The sequence below is a fragment of the Dermochelys coriacea genome, chromosome 9 (assembly GCF_009764565.3).
Source record: "Dermochelys coriacea isolate rDerCor1 chromosome 9, rDerCor1.pri.v4, whole genome shotgun sequence".
NCBI classification, from domain to species: domain Eukaryota; kingdom Metazoa; phylum Chordata; order Testudines; family Dermochelyidae; genus Dermochelys; species Dermochelys coriacea.
In genome coordinates, this window is record NC_050076.1 from 4,703,281 (window position 1) to 4,730,019 (window position 26,739).

General features: G+C 44.5%; 1 protein-coding gene across 6 annotated transcripts in view; it reads right to left on the reverse strand.

The window, feature by feature from the left end:
- LOC119861738 (LIM domain containing preferred translocation partner in lipoma) overlaps positions 1-26,739 on the reverse strand; it is a 523,166-nt gene that overhangs the window by 193,933 nt on the left and 302,494 nt on the right. For all 6 annotated transcript variants that reach the window (XM_043491737.1, XM_038417228.2, XM_043491736.1 and 3 more), the window contains one exon: positions 25,626-25,744. In XM_043491737.1, the coding sequence (XP_043347672.1) occupies positions 25,626-25,744 (119 nt within the window). The remainder of the gene's footprint in view (positions 1-25,625; positions 25,745-26,739) is intronic.

Below are 26,739 nucleotides of genomic sequence, written 5' to 3' on the forward strand. Positions count from 1 at the left end.
GGGCTACTAGGATGATCCAAGGAATGGAAAACTTGTCTTATGAAAGGAGACTCAAGGAGCTTGGCTTGTTTAGCCTAACTAAAAGAAGGTTGAGGGGAGATATGATTGCTCTTTATAAATATATCAGAGAGATAAATACCGGAGAGGGAGAGGAATTATATAAGCTCAGTACCAGTGAGGACATAAGAACAAATGGATATAAACTGGCCACCAGGAAGTTTAGACTTGAAATCAGACGAAGGTTTCTAACCATCAGAGGAGTGAAGTTTTGGAATAGCCTTCCAAGGGAAGCAGTGGGGGCAAAAGATCTATCTGGCTTTAAGATTAAACTCGATAAGTTTATGGAGGAGATGGTATGATGGGATAACATGATTTTGGTAATTAATTGATCTTTAAATATTCGTGGTAAATAGGCCTAATGGCCTGTGATGGGATGTTAGATGGGGTGGGATCTGAGTTACCCAGGAAAGAATTTTCTGTAGTATCTGGCTGGTGAATCTTGCCCATATGCTCAGGGTTTAGCTGATCGCCATATTTGAGGTCGGGAAGGAATTTTCCTCCAGGGCAGATTGGAGAGGCCCTGTAGGTTTTTCTCCTTCCTCTGTAGAATGGGGCATGGGTCACTTGCTGGAGGATTCTCTGCTCCTTGAAGTCTTTAAACCACGATTTGAGGACTTCAATAGCTCAGACATAGGTGAGGTTTTTTGTAGGAGTGGGTGGGTGAGATTCTGTGGCCTTCGTTGTGCAGGAGGTCAGACCAGATGATCATAATGGTCCCTTCTGACCTTAGTATCTATGAATCTCTCTATCTTTGGTTTTCAAATGGGAGTGGGTTTGTGTGTGTGTGGCACAGAGCCCCCATGCAGCCAAAGTCCCACAAGTCCAAAGCACTGTGTGCCTCACATGCATACAACACTTCCCCAGGTATACCCCATATTCACCACATTCATCCCAGGTATGCCCCATATTTAACTATGGGGGAAATGCCACCGTGTATTCCCACCTGAACCTAAAGACAAGAACAAAGGTTTTGTTTCAAATCCCCAAATATACTGTGACGGGGCAGGCCAGATGACTATAGAAAAGTAGTGGGAGATAGATATATTAGCTCCAGGCTAAACAAATCCCTGGTACCAGGTTAAGTGAAATGGCAACTGCTCCAGGTCAATTAAGACACCTGGGGCCAATTAAGAACTTTCCAGAAGGCAGGGAGAAGGCTAGGTTGATTGGGACACCTGAAGCCAATCAGGAGCTGGCTGAAACTAGTTAAAAGCCTTCCAGTTAGTGAGGTGGGTGCGGATGTCAGGAGCTGTGGGAAGAAGTTGCGCGGTTGGAGAGGCTGAGTAGTACACACCATATCAGGCACAAGGAAGGAGGCCCTGAGGTAAGGGGAAAGTGGAGCTTGAGGAAGTGAGGGCTGCTGTGGGGAAGTAGCCCAGGAAATTGTACATGTCATGTTTCTATAAGGTCAGCTACCATAGCTGATGCTATTAGGGTCCCTGGGCTGGAGCCCGGAGTAGAGGGTGGTCATGGGCTCCCCCCCACCTTTGCCCCCTGTTTAATCACTGAGACTGGGAGACAACAGAGACCGTGCAAGGAAGGATAACTTCTCCTCACCTCCCTTGCTGACTTATGATGAAAATGGCTCAGTAGACTGTGACCCTTGTCTCTAGAGAAAGAAGGGTTACGTGGAGGGTCACAGTGAGCCTCTGAGGCTAGTGAAATCCGCCAGGAAACGCAGGACCCATGGAGGCAAGGACAAAGCTTTGTCAGAATACATTAAAATAGTTCAAGGGAGGCTGCCCCGCCAAACAGGCATGCAAAGACAAAAGATGACTCCTGCATTCAGGGGGGATCCAAGAGGCTAGATTTGATGTGAAATCGCTGTTCTGGGCATCAGGGACGGGTTGGAAAAGCAGCAGTGCCCTTTAAAAATGGCAAGATTGAGCCTTTTGAAACAAATCTGAAAGGATGGGAGGTTTCATTAGATGCGACTGCTGTGATTTCAACAGACGTGGCTGAACCAGGGATCTAATAGAATAGAACTTCCCTGCTGTTCCATCCGGCTGGAGCCAGCCCCGGACTATTCTTGTCTTGTGATGACAGGAAGAATAAAAGCAAAAAGAAGGTAGGGTTTGATTTATTTCTCTCTCCCTCTCCCAGGTGAAACAACGTTGCCGGATTTATTTTGCTGGGTTTTCTTGGAACAAAAGACACTGATGCGAGGTGAAGAGTGGGCTGTTCGAAAGCACTTGGCATTGGCCTAGCTCTGCTCTCATGGAAGTCATGGGTAAAAAGCCCATTGACATCAGTAGGGTTAGGGTTCGGCTTATGCTGAGCACTTTGGAATCTCTCCCCATAAATTCTTCCGTCTGGTGAACCTGGTTGAAAATATCTCCAAAAGATGGAAAAGAAGCAGGGGTTAGGGCTAGGGGTTGTGACTGCCCTCCATCCACAGTGTCTCCCTGGGTGGTGGGTGGACTTTACCACTCACCCCGTAAACAGCCAATGAATAATAACAGGAGCACCAGCCAAATAACAGTGCCAGATGCCTCTCTTGGCAGGGATCCCGTTAGCATCTCTGCCCCACTCTATGGCACGTGACATAAATATAACCTCTCAGGATGCAGAGGGAACAACAGTCAGAGGTGGTGCTAAGGGCTCAGGACAAGGAGCCATGTGCTTCTGAGTTCCAATCCCAGCTCCAGTGCAAACCTAATGTGAGAGCGTGGGTCTCTGTGCCTCGGTTTCCCCATTAAAAATGGAAATAACAATCCTTTTATGGGCTTCTTGTTTTGTGAAGATTAACCAGGTAACCTGCAGTGCTTGAAGATGCCCAGTGTGGTAAGTGCGATGTGGTATAGCTGTGGCATACAGACAGGTGTGTGACAGAATCATTTGCTAAGCATGGCTAAAGACAGCGCGACTTCTGTACCTTCGTGAGTAGTCTACCACCTTGCTCCGGATGTGGGATGTGTTCATCGGTGCCTTTCCTCCGACGGCTGGATTCTGGATTCACGCCCAAAGCCACGGCATGCATTTGGGTCTTGGTGGTGCAATATACCCCCTGGTAGTTCCCAATACTGATCCATTCAGGAAGCGTCGGGGCACGGAACGCTGCCTGGCAGCCAACTTCTTCCTTATAGGTTTGTGAGTTGATAGACGATGTAGGTAACCTGCTGATTGCATCTGGCAGGCTACAACCACCATATCATGGCTACTAGGCTCTTCCTCATCACAGAAGATTCCCCCACCAAGCCCTAGCCAGAGGCCTAGATCAGAAGCCCCTCACAGGTCACAGAAGTGGCAGAGCGTCGAACATTTACAGGCAAGGTCATGCAGGCAAATTCATGGAAATACCACCTTGAATGTCCACCTGTCTGCATCTCCGACGAACAGGCCATAATTCACAGTGCATGCCATAAAATCCCTAGCATAGCACACTATGCTATAGGCAACAGGGCTGCCACATAGTCTTTCGGACATTTTTTTGAGACAGAAGAGGGGGAAAAAGGCATAGAGACTTTATTATTCATGATCTGCATCACAGTGGCACCTGTCGGTCTCACCGGAGATTGGGGCCCTACTGTGCTAGGCACTGTTCATAAGTATAGTAAGAGGCCGTCACGCCCTGAAGAGTTTACAGTCTAATTCGACAACAGACAAAAAGAGAGGGAATGGAAAGTGGGCACAGCGAGAGGAAGAGATTTGCACACAAGCAGGTTATTTGGGAACAGAACCCTGGTCTTCCTAAGGCCTCGGCCAGTACTCTATTCACTAAGTTACCCTAATGTCTCTTTCATTTTCCATATTCAAGTTTCCTGGTCCTGACGGAGAAGAGCCTGTCAATGCTATCAAGCTCCAAATTATCATCCAATGTAATTCCATGGCCAATTAGTGGCCTTGAGCTGAAATTGCTTGCCACGATGAGGATCGACTTGTGGGCAAGGAGCCATTGCATTTCCGCACCTACAGATGGAGCCCAGATCCTGTCAGAACTGGCCAGTTAGTTACCTCAAGTGTTGAGGAGCTGAGCCACCATGGCAGCTGGTCAAAGAGAACGGCATGCCAGAGAGCCCTCCACTACTGAATTGCTTTCCAAGGAGCTTCTGGGCCTAACGCTAAGGGACTGGGCCCCTGTGCTGCAAGTGTCCGAGGTGCGGTTTGGTTGTTGCTTCCGAGGTCACCAAAGAAGCTTTCAGCTCTGGGGACTCAGGATTGCATATCCAGCAAGGGAAGAGAAAGAAATCTTCTGCCCTTGAAATGTTCTTCAACAGCAGAGCTCAACTAAAGGGAGTCTGTGCTTTCCACTGTGTTTCCTACTGATGTGCTAGACCAGGTGCTGAAGGCAGATTATCCAGAGTGTTTGCCATAGAACCGGTACAGAAGCATGTCTACAAAAGACAACATGTAACCCTTAAAACTTCCCATTACGTGGGGGAGAAAACTAGTTAGAGAAGGAGGCTATGGCAGCAACTGCAAACAATGCACAATTAGGCTCCGAAAAGTGACTCGACAAATGACAATACAGAGGGTCTGTATCAGCTCTCGCGCAATGATTCCAGATCACACTGCTCAGTATACAAGCTTCATGGAAAGATTTCTAACTGCCACCTCAGCAAATTCCCCATATGAGAAGCTGGAAATCAAGCCACGGTCTCTCTTTCTGCCACTTCTACTATCGGATCTTGCATGACAGCTGTGCTAAAGATGCATGGAAAAGAACAGTACCTGTCTTGCTCTTCCACAGCTGGGTTGGGCTGGGCAGTGTGAACAGGCACAAACATCAGAATCTGGGCTGGATTAGGGCTCAGATTTCAAGGCTGAGCTAGGATTAAGGTTCACTAGTGCTCAAATCTCACTAGATCTAATTTCCACCATAGGACAGCATTTTAAATAGGTTTAGACTAGAGGGCCACACATTTCACTGCCTAGCTGTACACACAGTGAGAGAGAGCAGCATGTTAAGCTGCTGCCTACGGAGAAAAAGAGAAGCAGTTCCAAGGACCTGACACTGGCCAGAGTAGCAGATCCAGCAGCACAATGGCATTTGCCAATACTTCAGGATGCTTGTGTATGCTGTGCTACCAGATACAAAACCCACAGCGAGCTGAGAAGTGTATTAATAAACTAAGAAGGTACATCAAGATGTCTGAAAACTAAATGGGGTGGGGAGGAATAAAACTAGTTTATTTTTCCATTAAGGCAATTTAATATTCTCTGGGTGGAATTACAACTACTCGTCCTTGGGAATTAAATTGAATTAGCAAAATGTTTTTGTTCATCAGCAGAATATACAATAGAAAATGGAATGTGTCACTTTTTCTTTACGTCTTCTGCAGGACGACGCGCCTTTCTATTCATGGGGCAAGACAAAGTCCATCGGCCGGCCATGAAACCCTTCTGAATCAGCAAGACTGTTGGTGACTGTAGCTAACTTCACAGGAGCAAGGAATACAACCTTTTCCTTTGCATTAATAAAAATTCCATTAGGGCTCACTATTGATAATTATGGCCACTGTTAAAGTTTCCCATTTCCTTACCCATTCCCCCCACTAACTTAAAATATACTCCAGCCTCATCACAAATTAATGTTTAATTAGCCATTAAGTTGAGTTAATGTTCCCTGCACATTATGTTGCCTGCAGAATAACTGGGAACTAAAATTAGATATTGGCTATTTCAGCATCCACCTCTGATGGGAACCGTAACCAAACAGTAACCAATTACCTCCAATATATATAGTCACAAAATGCTATAAATATAGTACAGTAGAACCTCAGAGTTCAGAGCACCAGAGTTACGAACTGACCAGTCAACCGTACACCTCATTTGGAACTGGAAGCATGCTATCAGGCAGCAGCAGAGACCAAAAAAAAAAAAAAACCAAACAAAAAAAGGCACAAATACACAGTACTGTGTTAAACATAAGCTATTAAAAAACGAAGAGAAAGTAGCTTTTCAATTTTGCATAGTAAAGTTTCAAGGCTGTATTAAGTCACTGTTCAGTGGTAAACTTTTGAGAGAACCACCATCACGTTTTGTCCAGAGCTACGAACTGGTAAGGGTCCAGATAAGAAACTTGTACATAGCTGACTAACAAGACTTATTTTAAAAGTCCCTCCAAACAAAATTCTATCAGCAGGGAGGTCACAGTCATTTTTTTATATGGCCAATCACTTAAACTATACAACTGGAGATAAGGAGTGCAGGAGACATGCAGAACGGGGGGGGGGGGGGATATCCTGGAAAGCAGTGACTATGAAAAGGATTTAGGGGTCGTAGTGGACAAACAATTCAACTTGAGCTCCCAGTGTGATCCTGTGTCAAAAAAGAGCTAATGCTACCCTTAGATGTATAAACAAGGTACTAGTTCATAGGAGCAGGGAGTTGATTGATTTCTATATACAGCGTTGGCAGGACTGACACTAGAATACTGTCGACAGTTCTAGCGTCCACCTTTTAAAAAGAATGCTGGAAATTTGGACGGGACAGAAAAAGCCACAAAAATGATTTCACAGCTGGATAAAATGCCTGGCAATGAAAGACTTAAAGAGCTCAATTAGTTCAGTTTACCAAAACGAAGACTGGGAGGTGATTTAATTACTGTGTCCAAGTACCTTCATGGGGAGAAAAGACCAGGTACTAGCATAGCAGTTTTCAAACTTTTTGAGTTGAGCCCCCCGTTTGAGTTACAATTTTTGGTTGCACCCCCAACCCCGACAAACATAGACACACGCAAGGCTGGGTGGCCTGCTGAGGTGAATCGGGGGTGGAGGTGGTTCTCCTTCCCTGAGCCCCACTGTGTGGGGCCACCGTCACTGCTCCCTCCCCCCCCCAAAAAAAATTCTTCCGCGCCCTCGTAGGGGGGCACATCCTGCAGTTTGAAAACCTCTGTACTAAAGACATCTTTAATCTAGCAGAGAAAGGGAAGAACGAATGGCTGGAAACCGGAGCCAGACAAATTCAAATTAAAAATCTGGCACAAATTATTAACAGCAAGGGTGATTAACTGCTGGAACAAACTACCATTCTCCACCTCTTGATGTCTTCAGATTAAGCCTGGATGGCTTTCTAGAAGAGATGCTTTAATGAAACAAGTTATTTGGCTCAATACAGGGGTTACTGGGTGAAATTTAATGGCTCGTGATAGACAGGAGGTCAAACAACATGATCTAACCCTGGGGTTCTCAACTTTTTTCTTTCTCAACCCCCCCCCCCCCCCCAACAGGCTATAAAAATCTCCAAGGCCCCTGTTTTTCTGCATATAAAAGCCAGGGCCAGCATTAGGGGGTAGCAAGCAACACAACTGTCCGGGGTCCCACGCCACAGGAGCTCCCATGAAGCTAAGTTGCTCAGGCTTCGGCTTCAGCCCCAAGTGATGGGGCTCGGGGCCCCGGACTTCAGCCCGATGCAGTGGGGCTTCAGCTTTCTGCCCTGGGCCCCAGCAAGTCTAATGCCAGTCCTGCTTGGCGGCACCATGAAACCTGCTTGCAACCCCCAGGACGCCCCGGACCGCTAGTTGAGAACCACTGATCTAATGAGCCCTTCTGGCTGTAAACTCTATGAATCTATGAAAGTTAGAAACAAAGGCTTGATGGCATTTGTAAGGGCTTGTCTACAAACCAGTTTTTGTACTACCTTAACCATATAGGTGTGGAAACCAAATGTATGAGAATAACCAGTATAAACACCTTTATACCAGCATAACTGTGTCCGCACAAGGGGAAGTTCCACTTTCATTGTATCAATATAAAACACAGCCAACATAGTTAAATTGATACAAAAACTATGTGTAGACCTGGCCTAAGTGAACAAAGACAAGAAATACGCTAATATAGAAAAAAACATGGTATGAAACAAAAAATACATAGAGACAGACAGCATATTGGTCACCCTCTTGGACAATTAGCAGCCAGTTAATTAAGCAAGTGCTTAATTACAACCATATTTAGTCTTCAATGAGACTTCCGCAGATCCTTAGGGACTTAGCTGAATTGAGGCTTTAGCTCTGAAATCCATCTCTTTTCTGTAACATCATTTTCCAAAGCTGGGGTTGCCCAGATTCTGATTTCTTCCCATGACTCCCTTCTCTGCACCATTTAATTTTCTCTGGACTTCAGTTATTTCTTGCTTCCTCTTTTCTGTCCCATGCTTGCCTTTATGTTGTGACAGTTTAATAAAACGCTTATTCAATGGAACAGAGTCAAGCAGTTTTGATCAAAGATGGAGGTTTTGTTAAAAAGAACCATTTTACAAAACCAAGTCTGAATGAGATTGTTGTAAAAACTGTTTTCGGAACTCACACTCTACATACAGCAGCTTGGCATCATCGGCCTCAAATCCTGGCAGCACTTCAACATGTACTCAACTGTATGCATGTTTTTAAATCCTATTGACCTCACTGTGACTTAAATACCTACTGAAGCGCTTTCCTGAATGGGTTCCCTGAAAACCACAGTGTCAAGCTGACAAGGAGAAAACAAAGTGAACTTGACTTTTTTAATTTTCCAAACTGAGTGAAGTGCAGAAATAAAATGAAAAGCATCACTTGGGGAAAGCAAAATAGATCTTTAAAGCTCTTTCACTTATAATAGCTATGTTTCTTCTGCAGGCTAAGGAATTTTATTTTTTTAAACAAAGTACAGGGTTGAGAGGTTTATTTAGTTTCTGAGTCTGCAAAACACACTGAGATCAGATAAAAGAAATATTTAACCCTTTATTTCTTTGATGCTTACAGTATTCCAACACTGTAGCTGCATGCTCCACACCAGTTGCTAGGGAAGGATGGAAAGTGTTAGTTACAATCTCTCTTGGTTAACCCACTTCCTTACAGAACAGAAGCTTGCAAAGACCCAAGAGCATCCCAAAGAGTCTGGACTCAGGCTTCAGGCAAACACAAATATAGATCATGTAGAAGTCGATGGTTCAGGCTGTTTCACTTTGAGATTTTGAGACTTCTTGCACCTGAAACTCCATGCAAAGCCAACAGTACCACTGAAACCTAGGCGAGGGCTCCCTAGAACAGACAGGTGGATATTTTGGGTCTGACCCTGTAAACTGGAATTCTGAATGGGATGACGCATCTGGACAGGGTGCTCCTTCTTGCTTCTCACAAACAGAGCTAGCTCTGGCCTGGTGGCTAAAATTTCAGCACTCCACACCCACTCTCCAACCAGCTACTTCCTTAGCATGTAGCACAATAGCTAGTGCACCTGTCTGGTGTCTCCCCGGGAAAGGGGAATGGGTTATAGGTCATCCCCTGGGGACAGGACTCTCCCACGCGGCAGGCTGAGGAGAAAGGGCATTTGCTGGTTCCAGATAACTAGGTACCTCTTCACAGACGCTGCTGCCATTTTGATCCTCACAGGAAAGCAGAGCTCCTTCTCATGCACCAGGCAGAGAATGGCTGGAGAGCAGAGGCAGGCTGCAGCAGCTATGGGTATGCCAACACCTTCACGATGGAGCAGAACTTAACTGCCCTTTAAGGAGAAACAAGACCATTCCAGGCTGTGTTGGGCCTCCCTCAAAAGAACCACCAACTGTCATGCAACTTTGGTCAAAACTCAGATCTAACACCCATCTCTGCCACTGACTCCCTGTGCAGCCTCAGGGAAATCACTTCATCTCTGTGCCTCCGTTTCCCCAGCTGTAAATCAGGGCCATTAATATTTCCCCCATCATACAAGAGTGATATGGCATCTCCTAAAAATTTCCCCAACATCCTTTTTTGGGTCGAGAATGGCTTTCCCAGGAAACAGAAATGTGAAAATAAGGTTGAACATTTTGCCTTTTAACTAAAACTTGAAAATTTTTCAAAAGAAAATGTTTGATGAAAATTAAAACTTTGGTTTTGTCAGAATTTTTCCTGGAGGCAAAAAAATCCTTTCCCAAAAAGGTCCAAGAGATGTCCCAACTGAGCCTACTCTACAGTACAGAAAATTGCTGACTCATTAAGAATGGGAGTTGCTTTAGAGACGTGTGCTCCATCCCCTTCTCCTGGTTTTCTTTGCCAACTCTACCTTCCTGTGCCCCATACATCCTGGAGGATCAGAGCTGAAGCATTTATGCCCAATGGGGTTGGGGTTTTGAAAAAGGGAGAAGGATGTGATTTGGATGAACAACCATTTTCACTCCACAAACTCTGTCTGGTTGTGTTTTGGTTTAAACCTTAACAGACCTAAGGTTAATGAAAACAACCTGCATGAGAAAGAGAGCATCAAAACTGATCAATAAATAACCAGCACAATCCATACACTCTCTGCATAATGCTGCTAACAAATATGGCTTAGATGTTCAAGATGCATAGAACTCCCCGCACCTGGGTCCATCCCTAGACAGCTTGTGGGGGTATATTTAGGTGCTGAATAATTGCAGATAAAACAATATACCTGGTTATTTTTCAGTGGGAATTCATGTGCAACTAACTTTCACAATTATTCCCCTAGGATGGGTACTTACCTACACTAGACATCAAGGAAATGTCCCTAACTTATGTTTCTGCTTAGAGCCAACATTCCCATAGGAACCAATAGGGATTCCCCTAGGTAAGGGCAATGCTAGCTCTGTGTGCGTTTCTAAAAGGCCACTCTCTACTCTGGCAGCATTATCTTACACTGAATGGGGCTGGGTGCCTTCAGACCTCCCCTTAACAGGAAAGTGGAGGGTGGTTTGGACCCAATCACACATGAACAGGCCATAATTCTAAGGGGAAAAGCAGAAGTGTATTGCAAGATCAGAGCAAGGTGCATTGGCAGAGCCGTGCATAGGCAGCCCAGCATTGGAACAGCAGGGGAGCTCTGGGTTAGGATCAAGAGACATTAGCAAAGTTGTAATGGGGGGTGGTGCAGGGGTAGAACCAGGACCGGAATAGAATGCGGGACAGTGAGGATTGCAGGGCACCGACACATCTGTGTGGGGGAAGCTTACAGAGAACCTGCCTACACTAAACCTCATTTTCTTGAGTGTAGTTTGTAGTTTAGGTTGCTACAGCACTGCACAAACCTCTCTCTTTTACCCCTCTTAAATATATATATTTTAAAATGGTGATATAACCTTTTCCCAGTCAGACTCATTCCTACCTGCTCCCCTGTGCATTAGAGATTACCAGCTTGCTGCATTTTCATCAGCAAAACAAAAACAGAGAAATACTATTATGGGAAATGGCTCTGCTAAGATGGAAGTTAATAGCAGTAGGACTTTTAAAATTCCGCATATCCCACTCTAACCCACAGAGACCTTCCTGCCAACACTACAAAAAGAAGGATTCTAGGTGGACTCCTCCTGAAGGTCGAAACAGCAGCCTGGATTTCTACATAGACTGCTTCCGCCGACGTGCACGAGCTGAAATTGTGGAAAAGCAGCATCGCTTACCCCATAACCTCAGCCATGCAGAACACAGTGCCATCCACAGCCTCAGAAACAACTCTGACATCATAATCAAAAAGGCTGACAAAGGAGGTGCTGTCGTCATCATGAATAGGTCAGAGTATGAACAAGAGGCTACTAGGCAGCTCTCCAACACCACTTTCTACAAGCCATTACCCTCTGATCCCACTGAGAGTTACCAAAAGAAACTACAGCATTTGCTCAAGAAACTCCCTGAAAAAGCACAAGAACAAATCCGCACAGACACACCCCTGGAGCCAGGACCTGGGGTATTCTATCTGCTACCCAAGATCCATAAACCTGGAAATCCTGGACGCCCCATCATCTCAGGCATTGGCACCCTGACAGCAGGATTGTCTGGCTATGTAGACTCCCTCCTCAGGCCCTTCGTTACCAGCACTCCCAGCTATCTTCGAGACACCACCGATTTCCTGAGGAAACTACAGTCCATTGGTGATCTTCCTAAAAACACCATCCTGGCCACTATGGATGTAGAAGCCTCTACACCAACATTCCACACAAAGATGGACTACAAGCCGTCAGGAACAGTATCCCCGATACTGTCACGGCTAACCTGGTGGCAGAACTTTGTGACTTTGTCCTGACCCATAACTATTTCACATTTGGTGACAATGTATACCTTCAAATCAGCGGCACTGCGATGGGTACCCGCATGGCCCCACAGTATGCCAACATTTTTATGGCTGACTTAGAACAACGCTTCCTCAGCTCTCGTTCCCTAATGCCCCTACTCTACTTGCGCTACATTGATGACATCTTCATCATCTGGACCCATGGAAAAGAAGCTCTTGAGGAATTCCACCATGATTTCAACAATTTCCATCCCACCATCAACCTCAGCCTGGACCAGTCCACACAAGAGATCCACTTCCTGGACACTACGGTGCTAATAAGCGATGGTCACATAAACACCACCCTATATCGGAAACCTACTGACCGCTATTCCTACCTACATGCCTCTAGCTTTCATCCAGATCATACCACTCGATCCATTGTCTACAGCCAAGCGCTACGATATAACCGCATTTGCTCCAACCCCTCAGACAGAGACAAACACCTACAAGATCTCTATCATGCATTCCTACAACTACAATACCCACCTGCTGAAGTGAAGAAACAGATTGACAGAGCCAGAAGAGTACCCAGAAGTCACCTACTACAGGACAGGCCCAACAAAGAAAACAACAGAACGCCACTAGCCATCACCTTCAGCCCCCAACTAAAACCCCTCCAACGCATCATCAAGGATCTACAACCTATCCTGAAGGACGAGCCATCGCTCTCTCAGATCTTGGGAGACAGACCAGTCCTTGCTTACAGACAGCCCCCCAATCTGAAGCAAATACTCACCAGCAACCACACACCACACAACAGAACCACTAACCCAGGAACCTATCCTTGCAACAAAGCCCGTTGCCAACTCTGTCCACATATCTATTCAGGGGATACCATCATAGGGCCTAATCACATCAGCCACACTATCAGAGGCTCGTTCACCTGCGCATCTACCAATGTGATATATGCCATCATGTGCCAGCAATGCCCCTCTGCCATGTACATTGGCCAAACTGGACAGTCTCTACGTAAAAGAATGAATGGACACAAATCAGACGTCAAGAATTATAACATTCAAAAACCAGTTGGAGAACACTTCAATCTCTCTGGTCACTCGATCACAGACCTAAGAGTGGCTATACTTCAACAAAAAAGCTTCAAAAACAGACTCCAACGAGAGACTGCTGAATTGGAATTAATTTGCAAACTGGATACAATTAACTTAGGCTTGAATAGAGACTGGGAATGGATGAGTCATTACACAAAGTAAAACTATTTCCCCATGGTATTTCTCCCTCCCACCCCACCCCCCACTGTTCCTCTGATATTCTTGTTAACTGCTGGAATTAGCCTACCTGCTTGTCACCATGAAAGGTTTTCCTCCTTCCCCCCCCTGCTGTTGGTGATGGCTTATCTTAAGTGATCACTCTCCTTACAGTGTGTATGATAAACCCATTGTTTCATGTTCTCTGTGTGTGTGTATATAAATCTCTCCTCTGTTTTTTCCACCAAATGCATCCGATGAAGTGAGCTGTAGCTCACGAAAGCTTATGCTCTAATAAATTTGTTAGTCTCTAAGGTGCCACAAGTACTCCTTTTCTTTTTGCGAATACAGACTAACACGGCTGCTACTCTGAAATCTCCTAGGAAGAATCTCTTCCAACCTCAGTCTAAAATGACATTTTCGAAGTGGTAATTTCACAAGCACTCAGGATTGCTCAGTCACTGTGCTACATGTTCTTTGCAAAGGCAACATTTTCCGACAACAAAACTGCCGGTTGTGGAGAGCAGAGCACAAAGCTTTGTTTTTTTTCATGTGATGGAACTAAGAGGGAGAGAAAGGAATGTTGCTTTAGCTCTGGGAGTTTTGGGCATTGGGTGTTTCTTGGCATGCAGCACAGTTACCACTGCCCCAGTGCAAAATGTTCTCCAGCAAAAGGGCTGAAATTTATTTTTTTTAAATGTTAGTCTACTTTGCACAGGGCTACTTGATGTAAAACTTAAACCACACAACAGACCAGCCTCCAGAATCAGTACCTCATTATTCTACCGTGCACTGTACTGATTCATTATCACAGAATACAGCCAGGCTTAAAGAATCAAATAGAAACACTGGTCCCTCTCTCTCCAAATTCTCTCTCTCTGTACCACTCCACCTTCCCTGGCTTTATTGAAAGGTTTCATCCTTTTAAAAAAAAAGGAGTACTTGTGGCACCTTAGAGACTAACAAATTTATTTGAGCATAAGCTTTCGTGAGCTACAGCTCACTTCATCAGATGCATTCAGTGGAAAATACAGTGAGGAGATTGATATAAATGTAAATAAATATATACATATATATATATATAACTTCATCGGATGCATTCAGTGGAAAATACAATGAGGAGATTTATATAAATGTAAATATATATATATATATATATATAAGTGTATATAAATCTCCTCACTGTATTTTCCACTGAATGCATCTGATGAAGTGAGATGTAGCTCACGAAAGTTTATGCTCAAATAAATTTGTTAGTCTCTAAGGTGCCACAAGTACTCCTTTTCTTTTTCCGAATACAGACTAACACAGCTGCTACTCTGCGTCCTTTTAAACTTCATCTTCACACAGGAAGCCAGGGCACTGTAATTTGCTTCAGCTGATCTTTTAGAAATACCCTTCTGTACTGTGGCCAGTGGACCATTCAGTTGAATCTCGGATGCTGCTTTGGCGTTCCCTAGTGCAATGTGGACTTTACAGCCTGGAACACTAGCACAGCTGCTTCTGCAGAGATCCTTTGCGGAAGAACCAGTCTGTTAATTCACAGCTGTTAATGGCACTTCAAATTGGGATCAGGAGAATGTTATTCTACTATGATCTCATTTGCTCCCTTTCCTGGGTGGGAGCACCAATGGCAGAATGGCTACTTCTTCAAAACTCCCTTTCCTCTGTCTAAATATTCCAAGCCTGGACAGCATAACTCTCCTACTCCCTTATGACCTCTGTCAGCCAAGTTGGGTCTACACTAGGTGTTACACTCTGTGCCTCAGAACAGCACTCCCATATTCACCACTGTCCTATAATTATGATAGGTTTTGTACAAAGTAGGCCTTGTGAGGTATCATTTTAAAAGTCTTGATCTGTTGAACATGTATACTCTGTTGGATTGGGTGTGCTGTCATTGTATGTGAAGTTATTAAGTTTTGCTCTGTGTGTGTTACTGAAATACTTTGTGGGGTTGGGAACACCCACAACCAGCCTTTCAGATACAACAGTGGAGCAGCCAGACATGCTGATGGCCCATTGAAGGGAATCCACACTCCCAAGGACTATCCCAGGATCTGTATACAATGGAGACTTCTCAGAGGGAGTGCGTAGACAATGGAGGCTGCTTGACTCACATCATAGCAAAGGGTCTTTCCAGCAAGCTGGAAGAAACTATAAAAGAGGGGAAGTGACATCATCACTGGGCCTCACTTTCTCCCCACGACTCAACACCTGGAAACACATCTGGAGGACATAGACTGACAAGGAGAAGGTGGTCCTGGGCTAGAGATGAGTTCCAGCCTGTGTACTGAAGATCTGTGACCTGCTTGCACTGTCTATCAGGGTGAGATGCTGCTTGAGTCAAATCCTGTTTAGTTTATAGAACTTAGACTGCAAATTTATATTATTTCTTAGGTAACCAACTTTGATCTCTACGCTCACTACTTATTTAAAATTGATCTTTCTGTAATTAATAAATCTGTTTTATATTTTATCTAAAACAGTGTGTTTTGGTTGAAGTGCTTGGGAAATCTGCTCAAGTTACAAAGGCCGCTGCACGTCCACTTTCCTTTGTAGAAGTGGCAAACTTAATGAACTTACACTGCTTGGGCTTCTGACCAGGGCAGGATGGAACAGCCCTGGGGTGCAAGTCCGGGGAGGTGGGGGCGGGAGGGAGAATTGGCTGTAGTCTCTCTATTGCTGGTTCATGAGTGGCTGGGAGAAGTATTCATGTAACTCAGTTGAGTGTGTCCCTGACTGTGTAAGTGAAGTACCTGCCAGAGGTTTGTGGCTTAGCAACAACATCACAGTGTGAGAGGGAGCCCAGGTTGGTGGAACACAGTCCAGGTTGCACCCTGTGAAGACCTGTCACACTAGGAGCCAAACTTTGTCAGCTTTCTGTTTGGTCTTCCTGTGGGTCTTCCTATTATTCTTTATCATCTGTATCACATTCTCTCTCAGCATGCTCAGTGTCCTCCAACACAGAGGAAGGTACAATCCACTAGCCAAATAATTCAGTCTATGCAGCACCTTGTACATTTTGGACACTACTATAATAGAAGTAACACAAATAATAAATAAATAATCTTAATTTTTAAATCATTCATTGGCTATATCTAGGCTTAGAATCATAGAATCATAGAATATCAGGGTTGAAAGGGACCTCAGGAGATCATCTAGTCCAATCCCCTGCTCAAAGCAGGACCAACACCAACTAAATCATCCCAGCCAGGGCTTTGTCAAGCCAGGCCTTAAAAATCTCTAAGGAAGGAATAGATTTTTTTTAACTTGGTAAATATGTGTAAACATTGATTTCACCATAAACACACAAACTGGCGAAAAAATATTTCCATTGCTTATAATCGAAATCTACAGAACTTGTTTGAGCACCTATTAGAGATTCTTACATAATTGTCTGACACTCCCACAACTTCATGCTACTGAAAATATAAATCGATAAAATAACTAAAAATGCTTAAAATTATACACAGATATTATCTGTTAAAATTATAAAAAATAAATAATGAATTCTGCCAAGCCTATTTACAGTTGTGTTTCCCTTATACCCCTTGCCCAGGGCGCTTTGATACGAATATAACATAGCAAGATATTAATATCCAAGCAGAGAGATTAGATGCAAAACTAACTTATGCTATACTGTTAAAATGTTTCCGGTTTCTGTAAAATTAGCTGTTTATAATCAACATTGTTGTCTATTCGGAAGAGAGTAGGGGCTGAAACTTCATATAAATAAGAACAGAGATTTATAGAAGATTTAAAATAGACTGTGGTTTAGCATTGTGAAACAACACATGTGCTTGCTTATAAGATGAATTGAATCAAGGTCTGATTGGAAGAAATACTCAACACAACCTCCCCATTTCCCCCACCCCCACTTCTATTACTGGACTTACTGATCATACTACTCATGTGATGGGAGAAAAAAAGCAGGGATAAAATGTGTGTCTATTCCCCAGCTATATGTATATTTCCAGTCTATATTATATACCCACATATCATATATTCTCATGCATGCTTTATAAACACTTATGCATTATATGTATTTACACACACACACATATTTGTTCATACAAAGTATATGTGAGCATTTAGACACCTGACATTTATTTCGTTTGATTTTAACAAAGAACACAGCAGAACCCTGTTTCAGCAAAATGTTTTAGGGACATTAACAGCATTCGGATAAAATAAGGTATAAGAGGGTTTAAGTTAGAGGGTACATGGTTCAATTTCACATATAAGGAAGTTTCTTATCACGGGGATTTGGGAAAATGGGCTACAGCTTTACACTTCAGGCTCTCGAAGCCTATGAAACCTGCAGAAGAATGCCCTCGAATTGAAGCAAACATGCACAACCTGGAGTGCTACTGACAGAGAATCAGCTAACGCCACCGTTCATTTCCAGCTACAGTGAAGCCTGGCCATTAGCTAATGCCCCAAACTCTTACAGTCATTCCTTGGTATTGCACACCTGAGCCCAATCCGTCCCCCAACTCAGGCCAACAATTAATAAAACCCAGCACTAAAGGAAGGCTAAACATATTTCCCCCCATCCTAGGCCTACTCTACCTCTCAGAAACACTAAAAGGAATGCAATTTATTATTTTTTAAAGGCACATAGCAGCTGTGATTCTCACTAAAGAACAGAGTGGAGCCAGTACAAGCAGCACCCTCTCCTGGCAAGAATGCCGCTTGTTTCAAAGGTTCGTCTCTATATGCACTTCAAAAAAACCAAAAAGGCTGTCCTTTTTAGCTGGACGCTAGCTTAGCAGATGAGTCACCGCAGTGAAGAGGCAACGCCACTAACATTCACTGGGAGGAAGCCAGCGAAATGCCTAGCAACCTCTATTTAAAGGGATGAGCCGCTGCTCACACATTAATCCATTGACACTGGCGGGAGCAAGCCTGTGTTTGTGTCTGCCTCTCTCACTCGCTGGGAGAGGGAGTGCGAGGCTGGGAGAAGAGAGCCAGGCCTCTACTAAGCAGTTTCTTGGAGGAAGGATGCTTTGAGCGGCGTGTTTCCCAATTTACAAAATTCCGTAGCAAACCACCAGAAAAGCAGAATGCCCCTTCTCCTCCCCCAGTCGTGCAGTCTGTCCATCCTCTGCCGACGACAGGTATTCCACAGAGGAATTATAGAATGGCAGGGAAAAGCCTCTTCCCGCACTGAACATCCCAGGGTCTACCGTGCGGGTATATTGGCACTGTGGGAGCGCTGGTGACTGCTATGGCTAAGGCTGCAGAAGTGTTTCCATTCTAACCTCCATTTTTAGTCACTTCTCGGAACCCCAAAACCCTCTCTTCCCACCCTCTTTGCCCAGCCAGCAAGGAGACGCACGGTACGTCTACACTGCAGTTGGACTGGCTAGCCCGGACCAGCTGATTTGGGCTGGCAGGGCTTGCACTAAGGGGCTTTTTAATCATACGGTAGACATTTGGGCTCAGCTGCAGCCCAAGCTCCGGGACCCTCCCGCTTTGCAGGGTCCTAGATTCCAGCCAGCATATGAATGTCTACATTGCAATTCAATAGGAGGTCAGACTAGATGATCATAATGGTCCCTTCTGACCTTAATATCTATGAAACAGCCCTTTAGCTCAAGTCAGCTGGCATGGATCAGTCATGGGTTTTTAACTGCAGTGTAAATGTACCCTCATTGGCTCTAGATTTTATTACTATTCATAACTTATTAATATTCATGATAGGGAGACAGTATGCTTAAGTGATAGAGCACTGAACTGGGACTCAGGTGACATGGCTCTGCCACTGGCCCCCTAATGACCTTGAACAAGTCACTTCACCACTCTTTAGGCCTCAGTTTCCTCATCTGTAAAATGGAGATAATGACACTCCCCTCCTTTATAAAGTGCTTTGAGATCTGCTAGTGAAAAGTACTATGTAAGACATAGATATTATTATTACTTGTATCACAGTTGTGCCTAGAGGACCAGGTCCGTACTGTGCTAGGAGCTGTACACACATGTTGTAAGAGACAATCCCTTCCCCAAAGAGTTTATAAACCAAACAGTCAGGACAAAGGAACAAGGGAGGGAAACCCTTTGCAGGTCTGCCATTCAAGTAACTTGTCTGCTTGGAGCAGCTCTCGTTCTACTCAGACCAAGTTCTCCACTAGCCCCTGCTGCATCTGGAAACCTGTGTGTCTCTCTGACAAACAATGCAACCAGCATTTCCAGTGGCACTTCCTGATTTCTGAGCTCCCCACTTTGTTCTCAGCGGTTTGGAGCATGGAGGAGCTAATGGAATGTCTATCAAAATTCTCCCATGCAAAACCGAACGCAATTCAACCTCTTACCTTCTTTACAAAAGTGCATGGGGACTCTTCAGTAAATCTGTGTGCCCTTTCTAGGGTAACTAAGGCAGAATAGGGACATGCCAGTCTCACTTGCCAAGGTTTTCAGCCGAGTCTTTGAAATGCTGGCCAAGGACACCAGGGCTAACCCTTCTTCTTCTTCTAAGAAGAATCATGGGATCTCTCCTGTCCAAGCAGAACAGACAGGGCTCATCCAAACCCAGGGACTGAATCATACCCCAGAACAGAGGGCTGAGCTGATTCTTTCAGGATTTGACCATGTCGTTCAAAGAGCTCTAAGCATTTCAAACTGGAGGCTTAGGGGCTCTCAGCTGTCTTCTTTAGTGGTACAACCACCAAGCAGAGGAAAGCCAAGGAGAAGAACAAGATGCCAGCACAGAGCCCTGTGCAGCAGTGAACTCACCATAACGGGGTTTATATATGAGACATCAGTGATGCAGAACTCGTGCTGCTCCACAGCCCAAGTGTGAATTTCACCCACGGAGTGTGAGTGGCAAAGGTGGGAACAACGTCTAGGTTCCCCAGGTCCCTGGGCAATGCTCTAACCACTAGATCATACTGCCCAACAATGAAGGGAAACGCCACATGACTGCTATTAGCTGTGGTCTATCTGCATCACAGCAATACATCTGGGACAATGCTAGAGAGAATTGTTGACAGATTCTCATTTTTTCCCCCTATGCTGTTTATAATTCCTTCTTAGAAATCCGAAAACAAAATCTCTCTCTCTTCCCCAATCTGTTGATTTCTCTTTGGCAAACGTCGACTGCATTTTTCTTCCTGTCTGGGTTTTTTCTTACTTTTCGGGTTGTTGTTTGTTTTTGTATTTTTAATTGAGCACAAGCCAATGTGGCAATAGCCTCTTTGTTTTTCTCCTTATTTGCCAAAAATACCATCAGCTGTGCCCTCACCACCTTTCTGGGAACAGGGTTTCCCAGTTAATTTCAATTAAGAGGATCTTTCAAGAAGATTTCATTTTCCTCTCATTTTCCCCTTTCCTCACCTTGTTTAAAACCATTTAAAATATATCCATAAAGAGGATTTAAACCTCTCCTCCCCCTATAGTGCTGTGCATCCAAACATGGCAGCAATGGGGTGTTACTGCAAGAAAATTAGAGCATGAAACTAAGTGCTTAGGTTTCACTGTCCAAGTTGAGCACCAACTTTGCCTCGGTTTCCCCATCTGTAAAATGGGAATAATGATACTGACCTCCTTTGTGACGTTGCTTTGAGATCAAGGGATGGCAAGCATTATAAAAGAACTAGGTGTTACTATAATAATTGCTACTCCGTAGGTTATAGGTTACATTTTAAAATTCTTGCACAGCTGTAACCATCTAAGTCAATATTAGTAACTCATGGAGGAATTTAATCAAATATTTATGGCATGATCTTCATCAATAGAATTTCTAAAATAAAACGTTTTATCTAGAATTACAGTCAGCACCTTTAAAAAGTTCCACTGGTTTGAAAGATTCTGTCAGACCCAATACAATTCCCAATTTAAAGAGAGGAAAAGTCACCGAAGACGACAGAATCTTTCACAACAGGGCAAATTTGAAGGGCACTCACTGTACAGTCATAGTGTAGTCCTATCTGTCTACTTACATAGCCCCAACACAGAATCACAGAAATGTCGGGCTGGAAGAAACCTTGAGAAATCATCAAGTCTAGGAACCAAGTAAGTAAATCTAGACCATCCCTGACAGGGGTTTGTGCAACCTGTTCTTAAACACCACCAATGACACGGACTCCACAACCTCCCTTAAAAGCCTGTTCCAGATCTTAGCTAATCTTAGAGCTAGGAAGCTTTTCCTAATATCTATCTCCCTTGCTGCAGATTGAGCCCATTGCTTGTCCTACCTTCAGTGGACATGGAGAACAATTGATCCCCATCCTCTTTAGATCAGCCCTTCATGTATTTGAAGACTGTTCCCAGGTCCCTCCTCAGTCTGCTTTTCTCAAGACTGAACTTGCTCAGTTTTTTTTAACCTTCCCTCTTGGCCACCCCCTAAGACGGCTGTGCCAAGGGGAATCCAAACCTCCGCCACTCTGGATCCCCTTAAGCTTCTAAAGGCTCAGAAGGCTGCAGCACTGGTTCCTCCTGTGGTAACTCTGGCACATTTCCTAGGAAGTGACTGAGTCTGCCACCCCTTCTTGTATACGGGGCTCCTCAGCCCACCTGCCTTAGGCCTTTGGGACCAGTGCTGACCCCCAAGACGCCCCAGTGATGTAAACACAACCTTCTCCCAGAACTCCACCCAAAAAAGGTGAAGCTTCTGGTTACAGTTTAATTCTCACAGGGGCACGCAGAAACCATAACGTAGCCAACACACATGCAGTCTGCACAGTCCAGCTTCTTCCTGCTCTTTATTATTGAGCACATAAAGCAGAAGAGGGCACAGCTCATACAGAATACATGCCCCTGTCTCCATTTCCTCACCACTCCAGAGCATTCTTCGGGCTGGGGTCTGAGTCCTTGGGGCCATCAGGGCCCCCCTGACTTGTGGGGCTGCTACATGCTGATCTCTCCCTTCTGAAGCCCCTCACCCAGCTTCTGTCTGTGACCTTGCTCTCTCCTGCCCCGTGTGTCTTCTTCCTGCCTGGCTCCCTGTTCCAGTGTTCTTTATTTAAACCCCTATTGGTCACCTGGTCTCTTTTGTTCTAATCCTGGTAGGTTTCCACTGCCCTTACCTTTCCTCCTGCCTTCGGTGGGTAGACCACCCTTGATTTCCAAGGCATGAGCTGTTTTTTAGCATAACCTTTGGAAGGGCTGAGAACCATCGTTAACATTTAAAGTATTCCCCATTGTCCCTGTCTGGTGTGTTCCTGCTAGAGGCCCTGTCAGCAATGGTGGATCAACACACAGAAAAGCACTCATGTTTCAGCAGTTTTTCATAATGCAACTTTGCAATATCAATCAGAATTCACAAGTTGTACTGACACATTCCCAATTCATTGCATTCCCATTATTGCTGCATCTGAACTGCCTCACAATCACTATAGATTTATCCTTCCCACTCCTCTCTCAGGTAGGAAAGTATCATCATCCACACTTTACATATGGGGAAACTAAGGCACAGAAATAACGTTATTCATCTAAGGTCACACAGGAAGTATAGAGCAGAAATAGAATTGAGCTCAGGTCACCTGAGTCCCAGTCCAGTGCTTTACCCCTTAGACCATCCTTTCTCAATAGATGTGAAAATGATTGGTTAGAAGCTTTTATCATAGTTCTCTGGAGAAATATTATGGCAAATAAGAACAGCCTCAATATTATCATTTACTGAGGGGTTTAAGATACAAATATGAAATAAACAGCAGAACGAACAGAACCACAATCGTCTTTTAGTCCAACCTGGAACCCTCTATCAGGATTCATCAAAAGAGCCAAGTATCTAAAACGCATTTTTTCCTCCATTATTGCTTGCCCTTGCCTGTCTTAATCCTTATTCCTCTCTATTGATGTGTTTTTGTTACTTCTGCACGTTGAAAAGCTGATTTTGCAACAAAACCCTGTGGATTCCTGAATTAGCACCAACTATTGACAGTTTCTACCCTTTCGCAGTAATTAAAATAAAAGAAAAGTGGATTAAAAGCAATACATGCATAGGGCCAGCTTCAGTGTTAATCCATAGTGGAGGATGTGAAGTTACACTGGACTTAGGCTAGTGTATCAGAATTTGACCCTGGGCATATGTCCCATTAGACTACAATACCATGTAAAGGAATTTCATTTGAAACTTAAACCAAGGACAATGTTGTTAACACTGATCTTGCCCTGGCTTTCCAGAGTTCTGTGATGAGCTAACCCAAGAAGAACCAGTGTGGCTGGTGTTTCTATGAATAGGCATGTTTCAGCTACCAGCCAAAAGGCCTGCGCAGATAGCTGGCCCAGATCATGAGAACAAGGCATGTAGGTCTGAAAATGAGAGTGAATTGGACAGAAACTCAGCAATGCCATCTTCTCAGACCTCTTGGGGAGCATCATTAGACATGTCCACAGACGGATTAGATTCCTGGCAAACAAGAATTCTTTAAATCTTAAATTCAACAATTCTAAAAATCAGAGTTTGTCATCAATGACCTTGTTTGAGGCAGGCCAAGCTACAGGCCTGGTGCTGTGTCACTTGCTTTGCCTTGACCATCACTCTAACATCCCCTCTTCTCAGAGAGGTAAGAGACAGAACAACATTGGCCACGAAATCACCTAATTCCCAAAGCTAGGACTGCCCATGCTGCCAGTTTCCCTGATAATCCTGGCATTTAATGGCACTGAAGCCATGGTCCTTGCTCAAGAATGTTAACCTGCTTCCAGCCAGACGCTGGATAGGGTCTGTATACCCCACTGCAAGACCATATTCTATCTCTGCACTTCGAAAGGAGAACTTTAGCTCTGAATGTCTCACAGAAATTAGCGTATTTATCCTCACAAGACTCCTCTGCTACTATCCCCATTTTACAGACAGGGAACTGGGCCACAGGGAAGATTAAGAGATATGCTCAAGGTCATGTGGCAAAGCTAGGAATTTAAGTCAAGTCTCTAGAGACTCAGCTCAGGGTTTTCTGTAACAGTCCATCCCAGGATCCATCAGGACCTTGTCCAAGTGGCAAAGGAAATCCACAAGGAAAGGTGTAACACGTTTCACTGCACATGTGCTTCTTCAAGAGCAGACTCCCTGAACCAGACCCAGTTCCCATTCAAGTCAAGAAGTTGGGACCTAGTGACTTCGGCGAGAGATGGATCAAGCCCTATGTCCCTTTAATAACCCAGCATGTTGGGGGTCAAATATTTTCCCACTCGGGAAGCAAACAGCTACAGTTGACTTGGTTTTAAGGGATCTCATAAGAACGTAAGAATGGCCGTACGAGGTCAGATCAAAGGTCCATATAGCCCAGTATCCTGTCTTCCGACAGTGGCCAGTGCCAGGTGCCCCAGAGGAAATGAACTGAACAGGTAATCACCAAGTGATCAATTCTCTGTCGCTCATTCCCAGCTTCTGGCAAACAGAGGCTAGGGACACCATCCCTGCCCATCCTGCCACTGGTGGACCTATCCTCCATGAACTTATCTTGTTCCTTTTTGAACCGTGTTATAGTCTTGGCCTTCACAACATCTTCTGGCAAAGAGATCCACAGGTTGACTGTGCGTTGTGTGATGAAATACTTCCTTTTGTTTGTTTTAAACCTGATGCCTGTTAATTTCATTTGGTGACACCTAGTTCGTGTGTTATGCAAAGGAGTAAAGAACACTTCCTTATTTCCTTTCTCCACACCAATCATGATTTTATAGACCTCGATCATCTCCCCCCTTAGTTGTCTCTTTTCCAAGCTAAGAAGTCCCAGTCTGATTAATCTCTCCTCATATGGAAGCCATTCCATACCCCTCATCATTTTTGTTGCCCTTTCCTGAACCTTTTCCAATTCCAATAGATCTTTTTTGAGATGGGGTGACCACATCTGCACACAGTATTCAAGGTGTGGGTGCACCATGGATTTATCTAGAGGCAATATGATATTTTCTGTCTTATCATCTATCCCTTTCTTAATGATTCCCAACATTCTGTTCGCTTTTTTGAGTGCACATTGAGTGGATGTTTTCAGAGAATTATCCACCTATGATCCAAGGTCTCTTTCTTGAGTAGTAATAGCTAATTTAGACCCCATCATTTTATATGTATAGTTGGAATTACGTGTTCCAGTGTGCATTAGTTTGCATTTATCAACACTGAATTTCATCTGCCATTTTGTTGCCCAGCCACCCAGTTTTGAGAGATCCCTTTGTAGCTCTTTGCAATCTGCTTGGGACTTAACTATCTTTAGTAGTTTTGTATCTTCTGCATATTTTGCCACCTCACTGTTTACCCCCTTTTCCAAATCATTTATGAATGTGTTGAATAGGACTGGTCCCAGTACAGGCCCTTGGAGGACACCACTATTTACCTCTCTCCATTCTCAAACCACAACATTCCTCTACCTCTTGTTTGATCACTATGAACATGCAGCTCATAGTCCATCCCAACTATGACCTGTCTGATCAGGAAACACCCAGACTGCCTTACCTGCACACTGAAACCAGCCTCATCTGTAGAGGGTGGTGGGGGAAAGGCACCAGGAGGCGCTGGGAGGTTCCCGAGATCATCTCCAGGAAGTGGTGGTGGTGGCGGCGGCAGAGGGAAATCTACAACAGAAAACCACAGAATTTAGGCTTAAGATAGTGCAAACGAGCCAGCGAAGTTCAACATGCAGGGAGAGGGAAATGAGGCCAATTAGAGCAGGAGACTGGGCAGTCAGGATTCTTGGGTTCTACTCCCATCCGTGCTACTGACTCATTGTATGACCTTGAACAAGGCATTTAACTGCTCTGTACCTCAGTTTCCCCCAGCTGCCAAAGGGAGTTAACATCATCCACCTATTTCACACAGGGCTTATGAGGGTTAATTAATGTTTGCAAATTGTTCTGAGATATTTGGATCCAAGGCTTGAGGAGCCACATGCCAGCTCTTCTACATCTTCACTGCAGTGAACCCAGAAGCACTTTAACCCCTTAGGAAAGTCTCAAATACATCCAGGGAGAAAGCTGATAGTGGCCATATTGACCACAGAATAGCAAGTCTCTAGAGAAAGCTGTGGTGTCCCTAAATCAATGCCCAGTGGACATACTGCCGCATGGGAGGAGTTACCTGCAAATCTACATAAAGAGGGAGATTTGTGGTCCTGGGGATAGATATTTTTTTCTTTTTTCCCCTTTATTTTTTTCAGATGCAAGGACTGGTAACAAACCTGTGATTGTCTGTACAGCACCTAACACAATGGAGCCCTCATTAGGGTTTCTAGGATCTGCTCTCATACAAACCACTAATAGAGAGCAATAATACTACTCGTTCAGAGGTGCCCCGAGAGAGCTCTTTCCCTGTGTCCTCCTTAGATGACATGGACATGTGAAGTATGCAGAATGGTGTATAGGGTGGCACGAAAGCCAGGGCATTGAAGAAGATCTCGGGGGGGGGGGGGGAGGAGTACAGGTTAGTTTAACTCCAGCCCTGAATTTGGTTTCCTGGGAGAAAGTTTACTGTAATTCTGGCTGCTTTGGGATAAAGCATAAAACTCTGTGCAGCCAGCATTATCATACAGAAAGGCTCACTGCTGGCTCTCCTGTGGGCATTTGTGTCTGTG